Source organism: Phoca vitulina, unplaced genomic scaffold (assembly GCF_004348235.1).
Source record: "Phoca vitulina isolate PV1807 unplaced genomic scaffold, GSC_HSeal_1.0 scaffold16, whole genome shotgun sequence".
NCBI lineage: Eukaryota > Metazoa > Chordata > Mammalia > Carnivora > Phocidae > Phoca > Phoca vitulina.
Genome location: NW_022589719.1, coordinates 25,315,774 through 25,343,618, shown reverse-complemented (window position 1 = coordinate 25,343,618; position 27,845 = coordinate 25,315,774). Strand labels below are relative to the sequence as shown.

Genomic DNA, 27,845 nt, shown 5'->3' with positions numbered 1-27,845 from the left:
CGGCCTCTAACTAGTGATCAATAGTGACCTATTATAGAGGGGAACATAAGAAAAACAAATTCGACATCTCAATCTGATAGGAACAGAGGCTCCCTAGGGAGCATTTATAATAGATAAGGTAAGAATCAGATGTCTGTCAATTTTGGATGGTCTCAGATAGTGGTGTTCAGCACCCCGATCATGTCTAAGAAATAAGATGTGCTGTGCACTCTATTCCATGTAGGGGTTGAAGAGGAAGTATTCTGGGAAGACTAAGAACTATGTGGAAAAAGCAAAATACAACACGTCAGAGAGTGCCATAGTGATGCTTCTAATTAGAAATGTAAATTTGTCAGGTGGAAGAGATCCTTGAGGTAGAACTAACTAACTTTCACTTAAAGGGTAGTTCATGTTTAGAAAGAACAGAATATCATAAAGGTAGCTTACGTATCTTTGATGACACAAGTGATTTTCAACTAAAGTAACTGAACGACTATACTCTCTATAGTGAAAAAAATAAGCAACAACCCAAAGAAGAAAGGTAAATACAAACTAATTTATACTGATATTAAGCTTAGATGATATTTTTAAATTTAAAATTAGTATTTAACACAAAGTAGCAAATATATCATTTTATTACAGTGACTTTTACATATTTCTGACTTTATTAAATAAAATTTACAATGAAATAATGAATAAATAATGGTATTAAGTCACTTTGAAATACTGAAAACTGTAAGAACTGAAGTAATTTTTCTAGGTATAGATAATATTATTGGAAACTTCATTTTGCACCAATACACTGTAACAAATAAGTGTTGTATTTATGTATTCAACCTGATAATATAATAAGAAATTTAAAGCAAAACAATCCATGAAATAATGTTACAACCACTGGGGAACCCAAAGAACATTTATTTTAAAGAAAAAAATAATAGAATCAAGGACTTGCGAAATAATGAAAAATAGTTTTTTGGGTTTTTTTTAAGATTTTATTTATTTATTTGAAAGAGACAGAGCGAGAGAGGGAACACAAGCAGGGGGAGTGGGAGAGGGAGAAGCAGGCTTTCCCCAGAGCAGGGAGCCCGATGCTGGGCTCGATCCCTGGACCCTGGGATCATGACCTGAGCCAAAGGCAGACGCTTAACGACTGAGCCACCCAGGCGCCCCTGAAAAATAGTTTTAAATTCAATATTATTTTTAAATTAATTTAAGGTTTAAGTTGCTAATATATATCAAATCTATAAATATAACTGAAGCTTGGGTGGCTTCCAATATTTAGCTGAAGTAGAGTGTTGTTATACCTGCCCTTAATCATTTGGAGTTTTTCACATAACGGAGGCTTGGATTTAAACAAAACTTTTACAACATTAAGTTTTATTTCCTTTTACCAATAAGAACTTAAGTATTTACAAGAAAGTAGGATAATTTTGTGAGAGCACATGGAGTAAACCTCTGCTCTTTCTGCTTTGTTCCACTCTTGACAAATACATACACAAATCTTACTATTTCATGTTATACATCAATTATTTCATCACCAAAATGTTGGATTTGTGCAGTTAGAAATTATATTTTACTTAGCACTGGAAGTAATTTTCTTCCAATAATAAACATGAAATCATTTATACTAAATAAATGCCACTTGTAAAAGAGATACATAAAGATTGGAATTTTATTCTCTTATATGTTAATCCATTTCTCCCCTTTAAGAATATGATTTTATTTAAAACATGTCTGCTGCTTTACTTAATTTCAGAATCAAATACTCAGCACCAACTTAGGTGTACAAGCATTTTCTAAGATCTATATTGATCCCAACTAGGAAAACAGTCAAGGTCCTTACTTCCCAGGTCCTATAGTATTAGTGAAAGAAAAGGCATACAAAAGGAATTAGCCAAACTGCAACAATCTTGGCTGAACAGTGATACTTATTCTAGGCATTCGGTTCACAGAGTAGAGATAAGAATATAAACAAAACTATTGGTGGAGAATTCATATCTTCAGAGCTTAACATTTTTATAACATTCTGATGATCACTTTGAGATCTCATTCCATTTCCACATTAATCATGTGATACAAAGAAAAAATAAATTAGAGAATTTTTTTCATGCTGCTTAGAACAGAGAGTACAATTTAGAAGAATAAATCTTAGTTTTTAATAACAATGATAAAATTAAACATCTCTCGTGAGGTCATACAGCTAGCAGGTGGTGGAGCCATAATTTAAATCCAGCCCATTTTGGCAGGACTGTATTCCTTATCCATGACACTATAGTATGGTGTTTGTGGACAAAGTCCAAACCCACCAGAAGGGAGACATGAAAGGCAAGCCTGGGACTGATCTTGAGCCAAGAAATTCCAAGGGTGCAATATCTAAGGATTCAATCACTTTCAGGATTATACAACACAGATTCAGCTCTGAGAATGAGGGAGTGTTTCTCAAATTTTGTACCTGAGGTGTCTCACTCACCTTACCTTAGCCCTGGCCCTGATGAAAGGAAAGAATGAAAAAATAAACATGATCACCAACAAGTAACTCAATAATTGTATTAAACACAATTTTGCTAAACAATGTGGTACAACCCTGGCGACTAAAGACTTAAGAACACAATATCATATTCATAGCATATTCAAAATTATAGTTATAAGACCATAACTAATAATAAATCAGAATAAAATTGATAGGTAATTTTACCAATATTATCTCATTTCATTATCACAAATAAGAAAGCAAACTTCAAAAAATCTAAGCAATTGCTTAATGTCACACAGATAATAAATCATGGAGTTAGGATTCAAACTCAAGTCCAATTAAAAAAAAAAGGCACTGGAGCGCCTGGGTGGCTCAGTTGGTTTAGCATCTGGCTCTTAGTTTTCGCTCAGATCATGATCTCAGGGTCGTAGGATCGATTCCATTGTCAGGCTCTGAGCCCGGCACAGAGTCTGCTTGGGATTCTTTCTCTCCCTCTCCCTCTACCCCTCCCCTGACTCTCTCTCTCTCTATCTCAAATAAATAAAATCTTTAAAAAAAATAGGTACTGACTTGTAATCACAACACCTATGTGCACATGATCAAATTATCTATCATTAGTAAGTCTCAATATTCTTATCTCTGAGAAATGAGTTTAGAAAACTGTTATCTGAAGTATTTTTTGAAGAACAACAGAAATATTGGAGATGCACACAACACACAGACCCACATCTTCCCCCCCTGCACCCCCACACATTCCCACAGGTAATGCACACACTCCAGGCCATCCCTTTTTTCCCAGGGTCACCCTCTTTATTATTTTTATCTGTATCATCTATGCTCCCAGGCAACTTTTCCTGAATAAAACCCTTTTATATTCCCCGTATAGTATCCTACCAAAAGGTATTTGTTTTATTTCCCTATGTGTGATAAAATACTGGTTTTTTTTTTTTTTTTTTGGTAAACTGCCTAATAATATGAACTGTATAATAAGAAAATGTATGATCAAGATCATCAAGTGATAGGACGGTAATGAAGAGTTAAAGTAGGCAGTTGAAAATGTATGGGGAAGACAAAGTTGGATACAGTCCTACTGAAGTGTGGTAGAGAAAAATCATAGGGAAGTACAATAGGATTATCAAGAGATGTAATTAAGAATGGGATCATATGGCATAGCTGGAGATCTGTTTTCAGTGATTGCCAATGTTTCCTGTGTCTGTGCTGAGCAGGGCATAATTTGGTTTATCCTGGGCTGTATTCAGAAAGTGTATGGAATGATATTAAAGGAAATTTCAAGGGAGTGTGTACAGTGATAATCCCTAGAATCTAAACTGAGAAAGTGAGAAATACCCAAATAGTAACATTATTAAATTAGAAACAATTACAGTGATTATGAAAACCGATGTAGATGCCCTAATACAATTTAGAGAATGGGTACTGATCCATTAAGGTAAAACAGAAGTACATGCTAAATTGACCCTTTCCACAGATGAAACACCAAGAAAAACCACCAGAATAAAATCTAACTGAATTGATAGAATTTGTTCTCTTGGACTTTGCTGATGTTCCCCATCTCCAGTGGCTTCTATTTGGATTGTTCTTTGTCAACTATATCATTATTGTGATGAGTAATGGCATCATACTTCTAATAACAAAATTGGACCCTGCTCTCCAGACCGCTATGTACTTTTTCCTTGGCAATTTTTCCTTTTTGGAAATCTGCTATGTTTCGGTTATAAGAATGCTCATGAACTTTCGGACCCAGAGAAGAACAATTTCTTTAGTTGCCTGTGCTACACAAATGTGCTGCATTCTTGTGTTGGGAGCCACAGAGTGCCTCCTTCTGACAGTGATGGCCTATGACCGCTACGTGGCCATTTGTAACCCTCTGCACTACCCTCTAGTCATGAACCACAAAGTTTGTATCCAGCTGGTGGCTGGCTCCTGGATCAGTGGAATTCCAGTCCAGATAGGGCAGACATTCCAGATTTTCTCTCTGCCCTTTTGTGGCTCTAATTTAATTGACCACTTCTTCTGTGACATCCCCCTAATACTCATGCTTGCTTGTGGGGAGACATCTGTGAATGAAATGATGGTCTACCTAGTTGCTGTGTTGATTGTTACGGTTCCCTTTCTGTTGATACTTATTTCCTATGGCAAAATCATCTCCACAGTCCTTAAACTGCCATCAGCCACAAGTCAGGCCAGAGCTTTCTCTACCTTCTCATCTCATCTTATGGTTGTGGCATTGTTCTTTGGATCAGCCATTATTACCTATTTAAGACCCAAAACCAGTCACTCAGCAGGAATTGATAAAGTGCTTTCTCTTTTCTACACTATTGTGACTCCCTTGTTTAATCCCCTCATATACAGTCTAAGGAACAAGGAAGTAATAAAGGCATTGAGAAAATTGCTATGTAAATAATTCACTTCATTAAAAAAGTTATACTTGCTGGAACTGAAGTACTGGTGTTGAAATTTCAAGATATTTATATTAAACTCTAATATCTGTCTGTACAATGGTAACTTTTTTCCAAGTTAAAAATTACTTGTAATGTTGTCATGTGTCAAGTCATACATTTATGTACATTTTATCAAATAAATCATTCCATTGGTAATTTTACAGTTCTGTTGTGTTTTATTGTCCTCTCTCAGTAAGAACTTTTGCCAATGATTGATGTAACAGACTTAATTGTAATACAGACTCTGTTATATCACTTATTGGAAACCGTATCATTCATTTCCATAGAATTATAATAGCCATTTTAAGAACCAGCTTGACAATGAATACTAAAATAAATATGTATATCTAACAATGACTGTACAAGAAATCATTTCTTATAGAATAAAGCACCTTTCACTGGAAACATAGTTACATAGTTTTATAAATGGTTTTGGTGCACTATTACCAGTCAATATTAAACATGATTTATGCTAATATCAGATTAAATATTTCTATATAATATAGTGTTATGATTTGAAAAAAGTGAATATTATTATCAAAATATTTGCTTGTAATAAAAAGAGGGGAGAAATTAATGAAAATATATTTTTAATATACGTTTCTAGAGATGATAGTGTGATAGGAAAATTAGGGAAAAGGAAATAAAGTTTTATAAAATACATCTACTATAAAAGCACAGATATCACATATATAACTAGTATACCACATAAACACACTCACTGCAAATGATCAATAAAAATATGATAATAAAATAAAAATAAATAAAAATAAAAATATGATAATAATGTTAATTGTGGATATCTCAGAGTAAAATACTTTATTACTTTCTCCTAGTTTTGTTGATGTTTATAGTTTATTGTAATAAGCCTGAGTTATTCATGTAATCATGAAAAGTGAATATGTATTCATAAGTATGTATTCATTGTATATCAGGAAAATCATTATGATAAGGTGATTGTGTTGCTTATTTGTATTGATACAATTAACCTTATTCATTGTCAATATTTATGCTTATCTAATGAATCCTTCGCATATGCAGGCAATAGATCTCTAAGGGACCATGACCTGTCACCAGCGCTTCCAATTAAAAAAGAATGTGCTGAAGTTTGTACCTGCTTTTAAAACTTTAATCCATAGGTGAAAATGTCAGTCCTACTCACTTGCATATCAAAACTATAAAAAATATAATGGAAATGATTGGCTATGGGAACAAATTTAAAAAATAGAAACATAATTATCAACAATAAAAAATTCCAGGAAAATTTCCAAGCAGAAATTGGATAATTCTTGAAGCTGTTATAGGTTGAATGGAGTGAGACAGATATAAAAAATTCCCTCCATTTTTATTGTCCCTCCTGCCTAATATAGAAAAAGAAAGTTGATATAGAAGACATAACTAACAAGGGGAAAAACATTTAAACATATTAATAACTCTAATCAATGTCAACTAATCTAACTTTTTTACAGAAGGGCAAATAAGAGCTATGTTCTTGGAGCACTGTGATTATTTTTTACTAGATAATGAAGTTCTATACCTTCCCCCAAAAAATCTGTGAACAGTATCAATAATTATTTTTTCACTTACCTAGTCAACTTACAAAGTATACACTATATGTTAACTAACTGAAATCCATTTATTTTTAAAAAGATTTTATTTATTTATTAGACAGAGAGAGAGAGAGCACAAGCAGGAGGAACAGCAGAAGGAGAGGAAGAAGTAGACTCCCCACTGAGTAGGGAGCCAGATGAGGGACTAGATCCCTGGACCTTGGGATCATGACCTGAGCCAGAGGCAGATGCTTAACCAGCTGAACTACACAGGTGCCCCAAACTAACTGAAATTAAAAAAAAAAAAAAACTTGAAACAAGAAAGCAGTCACCACTTTCAGTGATAATAATATGCTGAAAATTTATTTGTCCTACTAATTTTTTAAATATAATGAATATATGCAGCTTATAGATGTGCTTTGTAAATTATAAATATCTTTCTTGTCCAGATAAACTTTTGTTTCTCATTTTTAAATGGTGTTATTCTCAGAACAATTCATTCCCAGTGCTAAGAAGTTGACTTTTCTTCCTTAGAAACACAGACAGTTACTTACACAGGTTCTCATGCCTGTGTGTATTTGTGTGCATGTGGACCTGTGCACTTCAGAAGAAGATTGCTTTCCTAGACTGATGTTAATTGATAAGGGGGGAGGGAAAGGTCAGCAGCATGTGTGGAATCTTTACACAGCTTGATTTGGGGAAGGGAAAAACTGAATATGTCTATAGTTTGAATTTGCATTTGTGGCTGTGGAATCTTGGCCGGAAAAGAATATGCAGAGTACAATGATAGAAAATCTACTCTCCCTTCTTTCCTTTTAAGTATTATATATATCTATATAGATATATCTATATATAAACAAGCATTCTATATATATATCTATATAGATATATATATATATATATATAGAATGCTTGTTTTTTGGAATAGTAATGCGTCATATATAAATCTTACATTGATGAAATTTTCCTTTCCCTATGACATTAAAACATTCAAAACAAGCTTATTTCACTAAGAAGTCAGATAACTAGTACCAAGCACATGTGTTGAACAAGACTAATAAAATTAGATGACAAAGGGAAGGTAATCATAAGGACTAAAAAAGGAAATTATATAAATTATGAAACAAAGTTTTTGGAAAAATGATGCTAAAAGCTCAAAGGAGAATTGCCTAACTTTGCCAAAATAAGCTGTATGCACAAAAGGTATGTAGGGGTGTGTGTGTGTGTGTGTTTCTTTGGTGTGTAAGGCAGATGATAGGTCACTAGCTAGCTAACTAGATAGATAGGAAAGATGATAGAGTTTGTGTATGTTTGTGTGTGTACACTAACACATTTGCAGGCTTTAATTTCTAGATGGTTTCATGCAACTAATTATATTTTTGATAATTAACTATTGCCATACATGTATAGTGACATATATATAGATAGATAGATGACAGATAGATATAGATATATAGATATATATGTTTCTTTGAGGGTCACTATTCTATGGCAGCCAAAATACTTGGCAAAACAGTGAGTCTGTTAATTAATCAATAGACTTCTCCATACATTTGGTTTCTGTACTGAAAATATATGTAAACATTAGGAAACTGTTTCATACCCTATATCAAATAAAAGGAAGAGACTTCAGGAAATCTTTGCTCTTTTGTTTTTCAAGTGGGGTTACATTTAGAATTTGCAAGTAAAATAGAGTGACTGATTTGACAAACTGCTTTCTTTCAGTATGATAAGGAAAGATAATAGATGACAATGGGAAACACATTAGAAAAATGAACGTATAAGTACCGCGCGCTAACCGATTGCACCACCGGTGCTATGGTGAGAGCTGTGAATTGTGTAAGACTGTTGAATCACAGACCTGTACCTCTGAAACAAATAATACATTATATGTTAAAAAAAAGAAGAAGAAGATAGTAAGAAGGGAAAAATGAAGGGGGGGAATCAGAGGGGGAGATGAACTATGAGAGACTACGGACTCTGAGAAACAAACTGAGGGTTCTAGAGGGGAGGGCGGTGGGGGGATGGGTTAGCCTGGTGATGGGTATTAAGGAGGGCATGTACTGAATGGAGCACTGGGTGTTCTACACAAACAATGAATCATGGAACACTACATCAAAAACTAATGATGTAATGTATGGTGGTTAACATAACATAATAATAATAAAAAAAAGAAATAAAAAATAACATAATAAAAAAGTTAAAAAAAGAAAAATGGAAGTAGTTAATTAATTAGAAAACATTTCTAAAGGCTTGTACTCTGAAAATCAATTGACTGGAAGCAAGAAGAGATATGATATAGATGAAAATAATGTGATATGGAGAGTTGCTATGAAGCTAAATGATACTCCATGTCTGTAAACTATAATAGGCCCTGGAAGCCCAGGAACCCAAATATTTTCTGGTGTGTAACTTGAGAAGTCAAAGCAAAATAGTTGCCCATCACCCAGTTACCCCATCCCCCCACCCACCCATGAAAAATATTTAAAACAGGATGACAGAGCCAGGTCAGATGTTTGACTCTCTCTGGATACACATGGAAGCATTTTCTTAATTCATACTGAGAAAGTGGATACACTTAAAGATTTTCATTTTGTTTTTAATTTCTGTTTACAATTTAAAATACGATTTATAGTTTGTCTTGTGTTCACTTCCTCAACACATATCTAGTGTTAACCTGTCACGAAGAAACTAATGTGTCATAAATACAAGTGGGAATACCAGCATAATATTTGTATATATTTGACAAATGGGAAAGGCCAGCCCTATTTCTTTTACATGTTTTTAAAAACAATTCTAACAGTTGAAATTATCTGAAAAATTTTAAAGGTAGGTAAATTTATAATATGCTGTGAAAAAAAAAAAGAATTTGTCTTAAAGAATAGAGCATTTGAAAATTGATTAATTGGCTTGTTAAAGATGCAGTCACATGTGACTTCAGGCCAGAACTTTAAAATACCTAATAATTGCAAATGATTACATAATAGTTATGAACAATGGTGCCATCGTAAACATGAGTGGAGTGTAACAAAATTATATTTCTGTGATAGCCATGAGACACGTGTATTAAAAAGTGATCTGTAAGATGCTCACACTGTTTTCTTGAGTAATAATTTTTTCAGTGCTGTAGTCACATCCTTGTTTCTAAGGCTGTATATCATGGGGTTAAACTTTGGAGTCACAATAGTGTAGAAAAGAGAGAGCAGTTTGTCAGGTCCTGCAGAATGATTGGATTTGGGTCTTAAATAAGTGATAATAATAGAACCAAAGAATAAAAGCACAACAATGAGGTGGGAAGAACAGGTAGAGAAGACTTTAGACCGGCCCCTGGCTGAGGGCAACTTTAGGATGGTGGAAATGATTTTCACATAAGAGCCAAGTATAAGTAGAAAAGGAATCATGAAAAATACTGTGGCAACTACATAGACACACATCTCATTAAGTGAAGTGTCCCCACAGGCCAGCTTGATCAATGGGGGGATGTCACAGAAGAAGTGGTTGATTTGATCAGAACCACAGAAGGCAGCGAGAACACCTGACATGTTTGTCCTATCTGGACTGGGACTCCACCGAGCCAGGCACCAACAGCCAACTGGATGCACTTCTTGTGGTTCACGACTAGAGGGTAGTGCAGAGGGTTACATATGGCCACGTAGTGGTCATAGGCCATTACCACCAGGAGGAAACATTCAGTGGCTCCAAGCATAAGGAAGAAGCACATTTGGGAGGCACAGCCCATCCGGGAAATGTTTCTATCTTGAGTAGAAAGGTTCGCCAGAATCCTAGGGAGGGTGACAGACACGTAACCAATTTCCAGTGACGAAAAATTTGCAAGAAAAAAAATACATGGGTGTCTGGAGAACAGAGTCCACCCTTGTAATTATTATGAGAAGACCATTTCCTGTTAAGATGAATAAGTAGATGAGAAAGAAAATTCCAGATAGAAGTCCCTGGAAGTTTGGAAGCTCAGAAAATCCCAGGAGGACAAATTCCACGACTGAAGATAAATTGCCTTCTCCTGCTTGGTCTCTGGGTAGTATCTGTGAAAATAAAGAACTCAACATGTGAAGTCACTTTATCTGCCCGAGTTATAGTTTGCTCAACTATTAAATAAGTGCACTGTGGTTTTAAAACGACAAAGTCACTAGCAATGAGTCCTAGGGAAACATCTGTTTTTGATGTTAAGCATGATTTTAAAAAAATGTTCATTCTTTCACTGAATATTATCCATCAGAAAACATTCCAGTCAGGAATTAGGTCTGCTGAAAAATGGTATATTTTCTTGTTACTGATAATGAGATGACTAATGCCGTGTTTTGTTATCAACTTCAATGATAAGAATATCAAAGTCTAATTGGAATCACATTGATAAAAATAATAAAAAATATTAATTATAACAAGCCATTTGACAATTTTGTTTAATATGGCTTTTTCCATCAATTCTTCTCTCTCATGTTACTTCTTTTAAAATATTTGTATTTGGCGGAAGGGGAGACGAACCCTGAGAGACGATGGACTCTGAGAAACAAACTGAGGGTTCTAGAGGGGAGGGGGGTGGGAGGATGGGTTAGCCTGGTGATGGGTATTAAAGAGGGCATGTTCTGCATGGAGCACTGGGTGTTATGCACAAACAATGAATCATGGAACACTACATCTAAAACTAATGATGTAATGTTTGTGATTAACATAACAATTAAAAAATTTTAAAAATATTTGTATTTGGGTCACCTGGGTGGCTCGGTCTGCTAAGCATCTGCCTTCTGCTCAGGTCCTGGTATCAAATCTGGCATTGGGCTCTCTGTTCAGTGGGGAGTCTGTTTCTCCCTCTGCCTCTGTGCCTCCCCCTGCTTGTGCTCACTTGCTCTCTCTCACTCTCTGTCAAATAAATAAATAAAATCTCTTATTTTTTAAAACTATTTGTATTTATTATGATTTGGATTTAAGCTGTCTCAAATATTTTTTGTGACATCATGTCATTGTATTTTAAGAAATAAGCTGAAGAAAGTGATTTTCCTGGGTGATCTCTGTGATTTTTTTTGTCTTGTAATAGTTATTATAGCCAGTTTATTTCAACTGAAAGAAGTCGTTCAAAACTGGCTATCAATGAGGAAAGAGATATTTATCAAATTACATTGAGTGTTAATTCCTCAGGTGAATAGCCTTGTTTTCAGTCAAGACTTAAGTCAAAGGGAGAAAAATCCAAAAGGGTTTTCTTTTTAAAAGGGTCCAAGCTGAAGGCTGCCCTTCCTACTCTGATCATATGTTCATTTTGTCTATTTCTGTCCTATTTTACTAAAGTATTCTATAAGTTACACAAAAGTCCTAGTTCCTTTATCAGGTTCTCCTAGACCATCCAATTCCTTCTTGAGTTCTATTGTCTCCCTACACATACTATCTCTTTCTAATGAACTCCTAAAGTACATCCTACAAATTTTTCTGTGATACCAACGCAACTTTGTTGAATTCCGTGTTTGATTCACCTAGTACTCAAAGAATGGAAAGTTCTGGTATGATGGTATCATTCCTATGGTACTGAGTAAAGGCTGTGCACGTATTCCAGTATCTGAGGATTGCATTTAAGCATGTAACTTCTAGAGCAGGGATTCCATGCTGTGGTCGGTGTGTTCACAGACACTGTCTTATTCAATCCTCACAATGGTGCTGGAAGGTAATTCTGTCACCATTTTACTTGTAAGGTAACTTCAACTTTAAAATGTTATATGAATCAACCAAGATCACAACAAATAAATGGCATTATTGAGGTTTGAATTCAGGCTTGTACAACTCAAAGCCCAAGTTACTTTTACTATAACAGGTGAAACCAGGAGACCATAAAATATCATATTTGTACACTACATCGTTCCTGGGTATTTAATGTACATAAACCATTCAACATGCATTTGATTCATAAATGGGTAACAACTCCCATTATTAACTGGCATACACTATACACTCCACCAGTGGTTGGTGTAGGATATGCTATTCTCATGCTGTGTTTATATTCATCTGTCTCTTTCACCTCACAAGGTAGTCCTGTTTTTAGTCTTCTCTAGTATTCTAATAGGTGAGCATTTTGGAAAAAGAGAACAAAGCAGAATTAACAAATTGGAAAATAAATTGGAAACAAATAATCTACAACTTACTAAGTCACTCATTTGCTCAAATGGGGTTTGATGCAAGTTCTGAATAAGAAGCAATAATGAGTATTTTTTTTAAATTCCACATATATTATAAATATCAAATGAGTTGCACATTAATAAAGACTTTTGAAATGTAGGAATTAGAATCATCAGTGTCTACACAATTTCTAATTCCCTCCTTAAATATTGTAATATCATAAAATCTTTCCTTAATATAACAATATGTAGCATTTTCTCTATGGTAATTTGTTAATTTTTCAGTTTATTCCAATAATGCCACTCACAAACCTATTTACTATAATGTTGGAAGATATTATATATTGATCAGATATTGTGCAGGGTTCATAAATGGATCTTCAACTTTTTAATGACCCATAAAATTGGAGACAACTGAGTTATAAAGAATCAGTGCAGAGATCCAACAGTCTCAGACTGTAAACCCTATTCTAATTCCACTATATATTTCAGATTCTGTTTGACAACTTTTACTTACATGATTATATATTTAATATACATATATATGAATGATTTTATACATTTAAATGATTTTGTGTCTAATTTCCAAAATTTTCCAATGAAATTATAATGCTCTGCAATACAAAGATGGTATTACCCACATCTTCCATAAAGCTGTGCACATTTTATTTTCTCAAATGACGGTTAAGGAATAAATGAATCAGGAACCAGATGAAATTCATCTGGAAGGGAGAAAGGGAGACCGGAGGAAGGGAGGTATGGAGGGAGGGAGGAAGCAGGGGTTAGAAAAGTCACAACCTGAGATTTCTTCTATTTTCATAACTAAATATTTACCTTAATGATTAGTAAAATATGGTTTCCAGTGTTTTAAATCTGCTAAATCCATGCCGAGCATTGGAGATGAGATTGTATTACAAGCATAATTTGATTGCATGTATGCGTTCCTTCATTATGTGTAGAGGAGTGTAAAGGAGGTCATGTTACTACTCTGAAATTAACACTACATTCAGTCTTTCTCAAAAGTCCTTCAAGCTGAAAGGTAAACAGAGACTTGTTTCCTTTGTCCATTTAATAGATGCAATTTTGTTGTAATCAGACTTTTTATCTCAGGGACACAGGAAAATTTCTGTTTTATCTAGCTAATGACCTCAGAGCTCTAAATCCCTTTGGATGAGGACAAAGACAGGCAGTTACATTTGTAGTTCTGGTCTGTAGTATTTCTTTAATCAGAAAAATCTAATATCAATAATTTTTTAAAGATTTTATTTATTTGAGAAAGAGAGAGCGGGAATGGGGTGGGGTTCAGAGGGAGAGGGAGAAGCAGACTCCCCACTCAGTGGGGAGGCCGATGCTGGGCTGGATCCCAGGACTCCAGGATCATGACCTAAGCCTAAGGCAGATGCTTGACTGACTGAGAGACCCAGACGCCCCTCAATAATTTTTTAATGCCCTAAATGTTTCAGATTTCAAGACAGTGTTTCTTTAGAAATAATAATTTATTTCATTGATGGCAGGGTACAAACTTATTTTTAAAATATCCAGCTACCACCTTTCTAAGTTTTGCTATATCAGAATTTTTTTCCAAAACAGCCCCAATTATTTGAATCAGTTTTGTTACATTATGAATAATGCTACCTTTCAAAGTAGGACATTTTAAGTGCTTTTAATCATTTGTCTCACTGATTTCCTCACAGAAAAACAAACAAACAAAAGTATAGATGTGGCCTGAAATAGAGTTTTAACTTAACTTCATTAGATTATTTCCTTAATATTCTATAAATTTTTAGACTTTCTGATTTTTGATACTGAAGATCCAATAGCTCAGAAAACCAACCTAAAGTGCAAATAAGACTTTGATGAAAAAGTTCATGCTTACCTTTATGGACTCAAATGAAATTATTTCTTTCTTTGATACAGAGTATTTTAAATGTTCTCTTGAAAGTGTGGTTCTAGAATGTTAAATGCCATTCTACTGAAATTAAATTTTAAACTACTTGAATATTAGGAGTTGCAAATATCTTTCTAACCAATATTTTTCTTTCAAAGCAAATAGTGCTCTTTAAAAAATATTTCTTTCTGTCTTGTGAGAATGTGTCCTCTTCCAAATCACCATTTAATTGAACTAACTCATTATATTTGCCAAACATTTTGGGAAACAACCAAAAATATCTCTGGCAATAACATTTCTTTTGAGATATCTTATTCTACCGTTCTTTCAAGCATTTTGTTTCTCTTGCGATTTGTTCCTTTTTTTTTAAGCTGTCTCTAATAAATAATCAAATGTTTTTTAACTAGTTAGGTATTCTTTAGAGATTTTAATAAATGTCTTTATTGGACCATGGATTCACAGGTATTCTCTTGACCTTTACAGTTTATAGGTGCTCTCCTGACTTTTATAATGGTCCCTAATTTGTTATTTATACATAAAGTACTCATGGGAGAAATTAAAGATAGATCATAAGTGGAAGAATTTATAAAATCAAAAGTATTTGTGAAAGGAAATATTACAACCAGGATTTCAGGGAATTGTGAATTATAAAGGAAGCATGGTAAATGGTCAAATAGACAAAGAATTTATGTTTGTTAAGGTCAAAAGATCACAAGTGTGACTCTTTTCTTTTACGTCATGTAAAATTTCAAACATATATAAGGTGGAGAGAAAAATATATTTAAACAACCCTTGAAGTAATCGAAACATAAGCAACCTCATTTCGCTAGTATCACTGACACTTCACCAGCACCACAACAATTTTGAGTTAGTTTTTATATATATAAGGGTTGAAGTTTATGTAGAGGTTCAGTTCGTGTGTGTGTGCATGCACGTGTGTTTGGTTTTGCATGTGTAATTTTTCAACACCATTTTTTGAAACAATATATTCTTCAGTTGAATGGTTTTAAGCATTGCCAAAAATCAGTTGGTTGTATTTGTGCGGGATAATTTTTAAACTGTCTTAAATTCTATCAGGCTCCTGTCTACCCCTCTACCACCACTATATTGTCTTCCTTACTCTAGACAATAATGTATAATGTATACATATACAGATTGTATACATTATGGTACATATATAATGTATACATATTACATATATGTATATATGCATATATGATACATATATAGACAATATACCCTGTTATTAACTTCAATGGACATTATTAAATTCAATGGAAAACTTCAACAAGCAAATTGAAGAAGAGCTACTTACAGCACTGACCATTCAGGAATGAAGTTTTGGATCACCCCACCAAAGAAATAATCACGACCACCTGAGGTGCTTTCTGAGGGCAAAAGGAATATGGATTGGATGTTGAAAGAAGATAGTTATAAATAGTAGCAATGACTTATGATTATTTGCAGAAATAAGAACTATAATTATTATGAGTCTCTCTTGTTCATTTTGTTACAAATATATCAAAATATCAAGAACCACAGTGAACATCACCCAAGGACTTTGCATCTTCGCTTTTCTGGTGAAAGAGTAAGCATGTTTGGAGTTGCCGGTAGAATACTTGTATCAGGTTAGGTAGAATTATGTCTTTAATTGCCTTTATTTGGAGATTAAGTCTGACTTAAGGAAATTGGTATGGTTGCCAAGTTGACCAGGGATGGACTTTGATGGAGAGTGCTTTAGGTCAACATGTCTAGGCTATAGTGCCTAGGTATTCAATCAAACAATAATCTAGGCATTGTTCAGAAGATATTTTGTAGATGTGGTTAACATCTAAAATAAATTGATTTGGGGCCTGGGTGGCTCAGTCAATTAAGCGTCTGCCTTTGGCTCAGGTCATGATCCTGGAGTCCCAAGATCGAGTCCCTCATCAGGCTCCCCGATCAGTGGGGAGTCTGCTTCTCCCTCTGACCCTCCCCCCTCTCGTGCTTTCTCTCTCTCAAATAAATAAATAAAATCTTAAGAGGCTAGCTTGCCCTATACAGTTTAGACTTTTCAGCCCCAACAATCTCATAGCCAATTTCCTGAAATAAATCTGTGTGTGTGTGTGTGTGTGTGTGTGTGTGTGTGTGTGTGTGTGTGTATCCATGGGTTTGTGAGTGTCAGTGCTGGTCTCCTCCACCGGCGTTTGGACACGAAGCAATGGCTCTAATCAGGTCAGGCTTGGTGAGTGGAAATCCATGTTGCTGAGTGTATGTATAACGCTGTCGGTCCCCCAAATCCACTCTGTTCATGAACCCATTATGCAATGACTGGTATAGTTGGCAAAGAAGCTGAATAGTAACCACAGAAAGGGTTACCCTGTTCACTTGATTATTAAAATTCTCCTCTGTCTGAAGTCACTCATTGGTAAACATTCAATGTGACACACAGATCTTCACTTTTTTTTTTTGCATGTTCAAAGAAGACTATTCACATACCTCATCCTCACCTCTCCTTGTCACCAATTTTCAGTTATATTCCTTCCAAGTTCTTGACCATTCAGTCAAACCATTACCTTCAGTCCAAGAATCAATATACAATCTCATGTCCAGCCATTTTTCTTTTTTTAAGACTCAGTTTGTTAGATTTCCAAATGACTTTCCATATGAATGATGGGATCAACTTGTCATTTCTGCAAAAATGCTATCGGAGATTTGGATTGAGATTGTATAGACTCTAAAGGTCACATGGGGATAATTACCATCATAATGATATTAAATATTCCAATCTTTAAAATTTTTAAATTTCTTTTAGCAGTATTTTATAGTTGTCAGTGTATAAGTATTGTACTTTTCTTTTAAAATGTATTCCTAAGGGATGCCTGGGTGGCTCAGTCTGGTTGAACATCTGCCTTTGGCTCAGGTCATGATCCCAGGGTCCTGGGATCAAGTCTCACATTGGCTCCTTGCTCAGCAGGGAGCCTGCTTCTCCCTCTGCCTGTCACTCCCCCTGCTTGTGCTCTCTCTCTGGCAAATAAATAGATAAAACCTTAAAAAAAGTTTAAAATGTATTCCTAAACATTTTATTTATTTATACTATTGTAAAAAGAATTGCATATTTAATTTCATTTTGTATTGTTCATCAATAATTGCATTTATTACAATTGATTTTAATGTATGTACTGAGATATAATTCTCATACCAAAAATTCATACATTAAAATATGCATTTCAGTTCAATAAAATACACACTTCAATAATTTCAGTATATATCACCACTTCTCATCTTGCCCTACCCTTACCTCCAGCCCTGGTCGAGCACTATTCTACTTTTTCTCTATAGAATTGCTTATTTTAGACTTTTCACATAAAGGTCTCATAAAATATATGATCTTTTGTAACTTTTTTCTCACTTAGCATAATGGTTTGCAGGTTTATCCACTTTGTAGCATATTCATATACAACATTTGTTATCTATTCATCAGTTGATGGGCATTGGAGGTCTTCTAAATTTTGGCTATAAATAATAATGTTATAAATATTCATGTTCAAATTTTTATGTAGATGTATCTTTGGGGGAGTTGGAAGTATATACCTAGGAGTGGCATTGCAAGATCATTAAATTAATCTATGTATAACATTTTAAGGAGTAGCCAAACTATGGTTTCTTTTTACATCCAGACAAGGAACATATGAGAGTTCTAATCAATTCACATACCTGTGAGCATTTGTTATTATTTGCCTTTCGGTTACAGTAATTCTGTCAGGTATGAAATAGAATCACATGTGATTTTGATTTGCAATTCCTTAATGGCTAATAATATTGAGAATTTTCCATGTGCTTATGTCTATATCTTATCTAGAGAAACATCTAGTTAAACACTTTTTCCATTTTAATTCAGTCATGTATCTATTTAAAATTGAGATATGAGATGGTTTTATATATCTTTATTATATGTTTGTGTTTACTTTTATTATGTAATATGTTTATTTATATCATACATTTATTATGTATTTATAAAAGACTATGCCTTCTGAAAGTATATACTGTTTCCCTTCTTCTTTTCCCATCTGTATATCTTTTATTTCTTTTTCTGTCCTAGTTGCACTGTGTAGAATTTCCTGTACATCGTCAAATATAAATAGTTACCGTGGGCCTCCTTGCCTTATTCTTGGTTTAGGTGTAGATCATTCTGTTTTCTATCACTAAGTGTGATGTTAACTATAGAGTATTCATAAAATGGCAAAAATGAAGCTCAGAATGTTCCTTTCTTTCCTGATTTGTTGAGAGTTTTTATCATGAATAGATATTACATTTGGTCAAGTGCTTTTTCTGCATCTGTTGAGATATTCATGTATTTTTGTCCTTAGTTCAGTTTAAATGTTGTGTTACCTTGATTTCTAGATGTTAAACCAAATATGCAGTCCTGGGATAAATTTCATTTGGACAGTGTGTATTACCCTTTTTTATATGTGTTAGATTTTGTTTGTAACATTTCATTGCAAAATTTTCCTTTGTACTCATGAGGAATATTGATTTATAGTTTCCTACTCTTGTTTAGTTTTGGTCTGGTTTTGGCAGTAGATAAAACTTTCCTCATAAAGTGATTTGAGATTTGTTCTCTCCTTTACCACTTTTTGGAAGAGTTTGTGAGGGACTGGTATGATGATGATGATGATGATGATGATGATGATGATGATGATGTAGAATTCACCAGTGGAACCATCTGGTCTCCAGTTGTATGTGTGTGTGTGTGTGTGTGTGTGTGTGTGTAGATATTCAAACTGCTAATCCGATTACTTTAATAATTATAGGTCTGTTTAAATATTATATATATATATTTATTTATTTAAATTCAATTAGCCATCATATCATTAGTTTCAGGAATAGGTTCAATGATTCATCAGTTGTGTATAACGCCTAGTGCTCATCACATTTGTGTCTGTGTCACTTGGGATGTTGAGTCTTTCTAGAAATGCTTCCATTTGTCTCAGTTGTGTCTAATTGGTTGCCATAAGTTGTTCATGCCATCCTTTGTAATAATGTTTCTTTTTTTAGGATGGCAGATATGCACAAAAATACGGTTTTTAATTATTATTTTTAAACTGCTGTCTTAAATATTTGTCTGTAAATGTCTAAAAGGAAAAATAGAAAGAATATGAATTTGTACTATATTTTATTATTATCTATGTAATTATATGCATCATATAATTATCTATGTAATTATATGTAACTAATGCACCCTTTTGATTTTTATGAATTTGAGTTACTTTATGGAAATCCAGGCAATCCGGATTTGATTTTTGACAAAAATGCAAACACCTTTCAGTGGAAAAAACAGTGTTCATTTTAATAAACAACACTAGAAAAATTGAATCCATCTGAAATACTTAAACCTCAATTCATTCCTTCTACTATAATTAATTCAAAATGGATCATAAATTTAAACATAGAATGTTAAACTATATAATTAACTGAAGAAAACATAAGAGAAAATCTTTCTGACCTGGGATTAAGCAAGAGATCTTAAATATGTTATAAAAAAACACAATCCATTAAAAAAAAGTTTTTAAATTGAACTTCTCAGAAATTGACATGTTCAGAATATTAAAACCCCCACCAAATGTGGAAATACTTGCCCATCACTCTTCCCCCCAAAAAATATATAGAATATACAAAGAACTCCCAAAACTCAATAGTAAGAACAACCTAATTAACAGATGTGCAAAAACTTGAATATGTATTTTGCTAACTAAAAGGGATATACCGAAATCAAACAATCATGTGAAAGATGCTCATCATTATTACCCATTATTAAAATGCAAACTAAAACCACAATGAGATTAAGCTGTGCATATATTTTAGTAGCTAAAATTAAAATAAAATAAATGACTCAAAATTGGTGAATAAATATATAATCCTTGAAAATGAGAGCTTTTCAAAACACAGGCCATGATGTTTCTGAAATCTGTTTTCTGTCTCTCTGTTCATTAATCTTCATGGATATTTAAATCTCCTGCTCCCTTTAGCTAGACCTAATATTCCCTCTACTGTATTTTGTGAATGTGTGTCTATGTGTGTTTGTTTGTAAGGGGTGTTATAGAAAATTATTCTCTTATTTTATAATTACTACATTGCAAGAAGCCACAATTAACCTGAAGATATCTTTGGCTGGGAACTGGACGCCATAACTCCTTGGCATTTTAGGTTTGGAAAACTGAGGTTCAGAATTAATGATAGTCATAGAGTCTTAGCTGGTCGCATGACAGTACCTAGAGAAATATTTTCTAGCTTCTCTCCCAGCTCAGGGAGGGAAGGTCTTGTGACTAAATTTGACATAAGGTATTATGCCTGGAAATTCTGCATGCTGTTTCTTCTAGTTTGCACATTCTAAAAAGGAATAAGTGAGCACTCCCCTTCAGCCCCATCCCCCCTTTCTGTCCTGTGGGAGCTGATGATGCTACCTGGCTAACGTGGACATGAAGATGGCGGGTTCACATTGAAGGTGACATAACTGCCCCAACAACCCTGACTTCTTACCTCTGAATTCTTAGTGACAGAGAAATAAACTTCTCTTTAATGTAAGACACTGTGCACTTGCACCTTTATTATAACATCTTAGTTTATATTATGTCATATGTAATTATAAATTTCTGATTTAACAACACTTAGATTTCTCAATGATCACAAAAAAAGTACGAGAGTAAAGAATTTAGGGAAGGAGTGGCATGGCCAAATGTGGTTTTGGTTATTGTACCAAATTCCTTGAGTGGCAGGCAGAATGGATTAGTTCAATTAGAAAGTGACACAGAAAAAGAGCTGATCCCAAGGGAAAAGAATATTTCCTTCTTAAAGAGCACTAGGTGTGACAGTAGAACATATTTTAGAAAGTGGTTAACTTCTGCTTCAAATAAAAGTAAATTACCTGTCAAAAATACAGTCCTCATGCTCTCTCTTTCAACCAATAAAGGTAAGCATTATATTTAACCTCAATCCAAACAGGTAAGCATGAATTTTTGTCTAATACCAAATTTAGTTTACTAACAACCATATTTTTTTGGCATCAGCAAAGAACACTTATTTACAGAAAATTTAAAAAGGAATCCTTTGTTGTTATTGTTACTCTGGTTTATTTCAAAACACTGATTCAGAAAGCCTTTTAATTTTTCTGACTCTCATTATTATAATGTAAAAGAAAATACAAAGTATTTTGTAATGTAATGGACCAATATATCAGAGATTACTAACATCTGCATTATCATCAAGATAATCATCACTGTCACCATCTTTGGTGCTAACATGGATAACTACTATGTGTTAAGCATGTATTTAAGTAGTTTGCCTGTATTAAATCTGGAGATCATGTCTCCTGAAAATTTAATTATATGTAACTATGGAACAAGATAGTGAATGGACTTTATTGAAATGGGTTTGCATCCTATTAATACCAAGGGTATTCTTTGCTTGTTAAATCTTAGGTTCCATGATAAATGAATCTAAAGACGTTAAAGAGATATTGGCATGTTTTCATTTTTATCTTTAGAGACATCTAAAGGAAAGGCCTTCTGAATTGCAATCACCAAAATCTGATTTTTTATTTCTTATCTTCAATTTGATTTTATAAACTTGCTCTGAATATAAGCATTTTATACATCAAGATGATAGTTGTCATTGATATCCCAATCTCCACACCAAAAAAAAAAAAATCATTATTTCAGTGGGAAGACCAGAGGAACAAACAGAAAATATTTGAATAAAAACAGAATTCACTACATTTACCTGCATTATATAGTGGCTTTCTTTCTGAGTTGTAAAAATAGAGCATCTAACGTTTTCCAGAAGTCAGAAAAACAGGGACAATGTTGGAAGATTTGAGGAAGCTTTTTTTTGGTGAGGTTATGTTTAGAAGGTAAGCACATGATTCTGTTAGTATTTGAATATTTTTAATCATTATTAAATATTAATTATTAAATCCTTTCTAACTTTATAAATGGTTTTACACTGAGAATTCATTGAATGTTCCATTTTACAAATAAAAAGTTGAGGTCAAGAAAAAAAATCTTAGTAAATGTAGAACATTATATTGTTTATTAAAATCTTTTATTTATTTATTTATTTATTTATTTATTTATTTATTGGATTGAGAGCATGGGTAGGAGAGGCAAAGGGGTAAGGAGAGGGAGAGAAGACCAAAGAATGAGAGAAGAGCTTACATGAAGACCAGATCCAATAATGAGAATAAAGAGAATGCCAGTTTCTGAGAGCAACAGTTTACACATCAAATGTGGTGCATGAGGCATGCTAGTCTAGAAAGATGCAGTGATTCATTCAACAAACAATTTGAATAATTGTCCAAATATTGGACTCTATGTTGAATTAAATAAGTGAATAAAACATGGCTAAAGGTGTGCAGGATGGTGTACAAGACTACACAGCCTTAGTTGTGTAGTCTTGTACATCACCTATCAGCTACTAGTTTCTGACCATCTTAGAGACCCAGTTATAGCATTTTCACATTCCCTGTGATCAAATTTCCATTGGGAGAATTTTATCGTAATGGGGCAAGGTTCAAATACCTTTATTTAATATGTAGTTTGGAACATTATAGATTGTAAAAGAAATTGTCATTTAATTTTCCTTTTCTAAGCCACAGAAAATCCTCAGGTTGTTGAAGTTTTGCATGGACTGTTGTTCCTGCCCCATTTCTGTCCACTTTTCTGTAGCTGAAATTTTGACCATTGTCCATATTTAACACCCTTAGAATATGGTAATAGGCATATCTTTTCTTTGCAGTGAGTTAGTCTCTATGGGTTTTCTAATACGGAAGTTATCTAGGACATACTGAAAACAATGAAACAATTTGCTACTTCTGCAAGAGTGAATGAAAAGAGTATAATTTATACACACACACACACACACACACACACCCCACAGAAGGCATGCTTGATCTACACAAGGAGGGAGAGGGGCAGGGGAGGTCTGCATTTTGGGTAGGGCCCCATGTAAGACTATTCCAAAGAAACAACCAATTTGGCGCATTTGTAATTCAGTCAGGAGGTTAGTAAATCAAATTTTGTGGAACAAATATACTATGCAATGCATAGGAAAATGTAGAGAATATCAAGTAAGTTTATAATCTAGTTATAACAATTAGAAAAGTACATAAGAAAGATGAGCAATTCACGCTGATACACATGTGCATGAACATAGACACATGTGTGTGAGGAAAAGACTGAATGGATTAAATGGGGTCAGTAGAATAAAAGCAATTATTAAGGATGTGGGCAATTTAAGAACATCTCAGAGATGAGTTTTGGTTGATATTTCTTATATATGGTGTGTACATTGTAATTGGGTTTGCTTTCTTGAACATAAATACTAGATGAAACTGCCTCTTAACCTCTTGAATATTTCAGGACATAGACCACCTTAGACTTCCTTTTCTCTCCTCTGCAAAACCTGAAAAAAAAAATAACTGCTGATTTCATGGATCTATCACTGAAATACACAGTTTTAAAGATTAAGTAACACTCCATAACATTTAGTGTTTAGCTCATCAATTTTGTTTTATAGTAAAATAGCTTAAGTATGCAGAATGTCAAGGCTTAAAGAGACTTAGAAATACCACAAAAACCCATTACTTTAAAAAATGAACCATGGGGCCCCTGGGTGGCTGAGTTGTTAAGCATCTGCCTTCGGCTCAGGTCATGATCCCAGGGTCCTGGGATCGAGCCCCGCATCAGGCTCCCTGCTCAGCGAGAAGCCTGCTTCTCCCTCTCCCACTCCCTCTGCTTGTGTTCCCTCTCTCGCTGTATCTCTCTCTGTCAAATAAATAAATAAAATCTTTAAAAAATAAAAAAAATTAAAAATGAACCATATTCAAGCCCTAAAACATATTTAGGTGGCTTACAAAATATTTATTTGGGGGATGAAATTAATTTTGAATTGATTATACTAGAAAACAGAATTGAGAGGTGAGGAGAAAACATGGCAAGTGAAAGAATGGAATCATTGTCACAACTGAACGTACACTCAGATTTTGGAATTTTGAGTGTTCATTTGGATAGCAAAATGACAATCACTTATCTTCAGAAGCAAAGAAACATGATAATTCATAGCACAAAAAAAAGCTATTGGATTTTTTTCTTACAAGTACATGTAATACTAATGAAAAATACACTTTGCCACAGTTTTAGAGCAGTGGCAGTTATAGATTTGTTTTAATAGGGAATGGGACAAATTGGCAGGCATGCCATCCCATTTATATATAAGAAGACAAAAGCCAAAGCAATCAGAGTAACTTGGACTTCTGATTCAATCGTTCCACAGATGACATGTGAAGAGATGAGAGCAGAAGACAATGCTTCCACAATAATACAATTCGTACTCTTGGGATTTTCTGACCTTCCAAACCTCCAAGGGTTACTATTTGGGATGTTCTCCATCATTTACGTTGTTATCTTAATTGGAAATAGCCTCATAATAATAATAACCAGGCTTGATGCTGCATTAGAGGCACCCATGTATTTTTTCCTGGAGAATTTTTCCTCCTTGGAAATCTGTTATGTGTCTGTCACTCTCCCTAGGATTCTGGTGAACCTTTGGACTCAGGATAGAAGCATTTCTATGCTGGGCTGTGCCTCCCAAATGTGCTTCTTCCTTATGCTCGGAGCCACTGAATGTTTCCTCCTGGCGGTGATGGCCTATGACCGCTACGTGGCCATTTGTAACCCTTTGCACTACCCTCTAGTCATGAACCACAAGAAGTGCATCCAGTTAGCTGTTGGCTCCTGGCTCGGTGGAATTCCAGTCCAGATAGGGCAAACATGTCAGATTTTCTCTCTACATTTCTGTAATTCTAACCAAATTAACCATTTCTTCTGCGACATACCCCCCATCCTCAAGCTAGCCTGTGGGGATACTTTTATGCAGGAGATAGCAGTCTACATAGTAGCTATGTTGTTCGTTGCAGTTCCTTTTATGTTGATACTTACCTCTTACAGCAAAATCATTTCCACCATCCTGAGGTTGCCAACAGCCAGGGGACGGACCAAAGCTTTCTCTACCTGTTCTTCCCATTTGCTGGTTGTTCTTTTATTCTTTGGATCGGCTACCATCACCTACTTATGGCCCAAATCCAGTCATACTGCAGGAATTGACAAACTGCTCTCTCTTTTCTACACCATAGTGCCTCCGATGTTTAACCCCATGATATACAGTCTTAGGAACAAGGATGTGATTGCAGCACTGAAAAGGCTATTACTTAAAAAGATAGTGTGATGAGTTTAATTGTAAATGCTTTACCTGTTTGCCACACATTTATCAGAGAAAAATTTCAAATTTCTACATTCCTCTTTAAGAAATTGAAAATAGAGCTACCATACGACCCAGCAATTGCACTACAGGGTATTTACCCCAAAGATACAAATGTAGGGGTCTGAAGGGGTACGTGCACCCCAATGTTTATAGCAGCAATGTCCACAATAGCCAAACTATGGAAAGAGCCAAGATGTCCATCGACAGATGAATGGATAAAGAAGATGTGGTGTATATATATACAATGGAATATTATGCAGCCATCAAAAAGAATGAAATCTTGCCATTTGCAACGACATGAATGGGGCTGGAGGGTATTATGTTGAGTGAAATAAGTCAGAGAAGGATTAGGAAGAATTAGGAATTCTTAATCTCAGGAAACAAACTAAGGGTTGCTGGAGTGGTGGGGGGTGGGAGGGATGGGGTGGCTGGGTGATAGACATTGGGGAGGGTATGTGCTATGGTGAGCATTGTGAATTGTGTAAGACTGTTGAAAAACAGACCTGTACCTGTGAAACAAATAATACATTATATGTTAAAAAGAAGAAGAAGAAGAAGAAGATAGCAGGAAGGGAAGAATGAAGGGGGGAAATCAGAGGGGGAGACGAACCATGAGAGACTATGGACTCCAAGAAACAAACTGAGGGTTCTAGAGGGGAGGGGATGTGGGATGGGTTAGCCTGGTGATGGGTGTTAAGGAGGGCACGTACTTCATGGAGCACTGGGTGTTATATGCAAACAATGAATCATGGAACACTACATCAAAAACTAATGATGTAATGTATAGTGATGAACATAAAATAATAAAAAAAAAGAAGTTAACTGCTTCCAGCTTATGATGTACTTCTAGATACTTCTAAATACCAACCTACAATTTATTGTACTTGGATACATACCAGGCAAATTAATCTGTCTTCAGTGCTCCAAGCCTAAAGAATAATCCCACCTCATGAATAAAATAGTAATGCACACCACACATTTCATATGAAATTAGAATATAAATAAAATTCATATAAAATAGAACTTAACCTGTTAAGATTTTTGACTTGATTATACTAAAAATATATGATTGTTTACCTAAATAATTTCCTAAATCTTCACACTGGTATTTGTTAACATTCTTTGATTCTATAGCCAGAGACTGGAAATAGCATTTAAATAACAAATGTTTTGTTGAATGACTAATTAAATAAATTAATGGGTAAATGAATATTGCTGTGATATGCCTCAGACTCCTGGCAAAATTGAGAGATTTCAGAGCACCAATAAATATTGAAAGCACATTTATTTAACCTACTATGAAGCCATATAGAATTACTCCAATCATAATACTGAAAGAAAGTCTTATATTCACTTAGTTTTCTTCCTAATAACTTCCTTCTATGTTTAACTTAAAATTTTGGCCCCAAAGTAATTTGCTTTGAATTATTTCACCTCTTCTTTAATGGCACTCCAAGCAGCTACTCCTATACCAATTCATATTTTGAAAATAAACTATCCATGAGTTTGAAAGTGAAGGAATGTGTTAGAAGTTATTTGCAGAATTACGTGAAGTCCGCACAGTTGCATTTGTGTTAGTGTGCTTAAACTTTCATGCCTCTAACCCTTTCTATGGTGTCTGAAATTATTAAACCTTTGAACAGGTTTTATCAAGGAAAGAGAGCACCTGTCAACAGAACCACTAATACCTACCTTCCCAGTTCCAGATTCTCAAGTCACTGGCATGAAGAGATTATTTAGTGCTATCTGTCCCTGAGAACTTCTGTTAGCAGTTCTATGACAATTATGCTGTTTTGTAGTTTTAGCTATAAATGTACATATGCCTATAAGACAATATTAGCTCCTGTTCTTTAGATGGTTATATTTTACTTCATCAAGCCATTTACATCCTCTATCATCTAACATAATGTACCACATGTATTTATTTCTGTATTTTATCCATGGAAGTATATATGTTTATACCCCTTCTCATTAAATGTTTTATACAAGAATTTTATGTATGTCCATGATAAAGACCATGATGGTGATGATGATGATGATGGGGATGAGAGTGATGATAAAGATGATGATTACGGTAAAGACAGT

At 34.3% G+C, this 27,845-nt stretch overlaps 2 protein-coding genes and 1 pseudogene across 2 annotated transcripts; 2 read left to right on the top strand and 1 right to left on the bottom strand.

The window, feature by feature from the left end:
- Positions 1 to 3,971: 3,971 nt before the first annotated feature.
- On the top strand, positions 3,972 to 18,855 carry LOC116638653 (olfactory receptor 10AG1-like; the record flags this gene model as incomplete). The annotated part of the gene is made up of 3 exons (XM_032414756.1): positions 3,972 to 4,858; positions 14,760 to 14,786; positions 18,849 to 18,855. Coding segments are annotated over 3 exons (921 nt in total), but the record flags the coding sequence as incomplete, so codon positions are not given.
- On the bottom strand, positions 9,551 to 10,525 carry LOC116638766 (annotated as a pseudogene).
- Positions 18,856 to 24,773: 5,918 nt separating the features above from the next.
- On the top strand, positions 24,774 to 25,724 carry LOC116638915 (olfactory receptor 10AG1-like). The gene has a single exon (XM_032415092.1). The coding sequence runs from the start codon at positions 24,774 to 24,776 to the stop codon at positions 25,722 to 25,724; it is 951 nt and encodes a 316-aa protein (XP_032270983.1).
- The last annotated feature ends 2,121 nt before the right edge of the window (positions 25,725 to 27,845 follow it).

Coding starts and splice junctions, on each gene's coding strand:
- LOC116638915 (XM_032415092.1), top strand. CDS start 24,774: ATGACATGTGAAGAGATGAGAGCAGAAGACAATGCTTCCACAATAATA.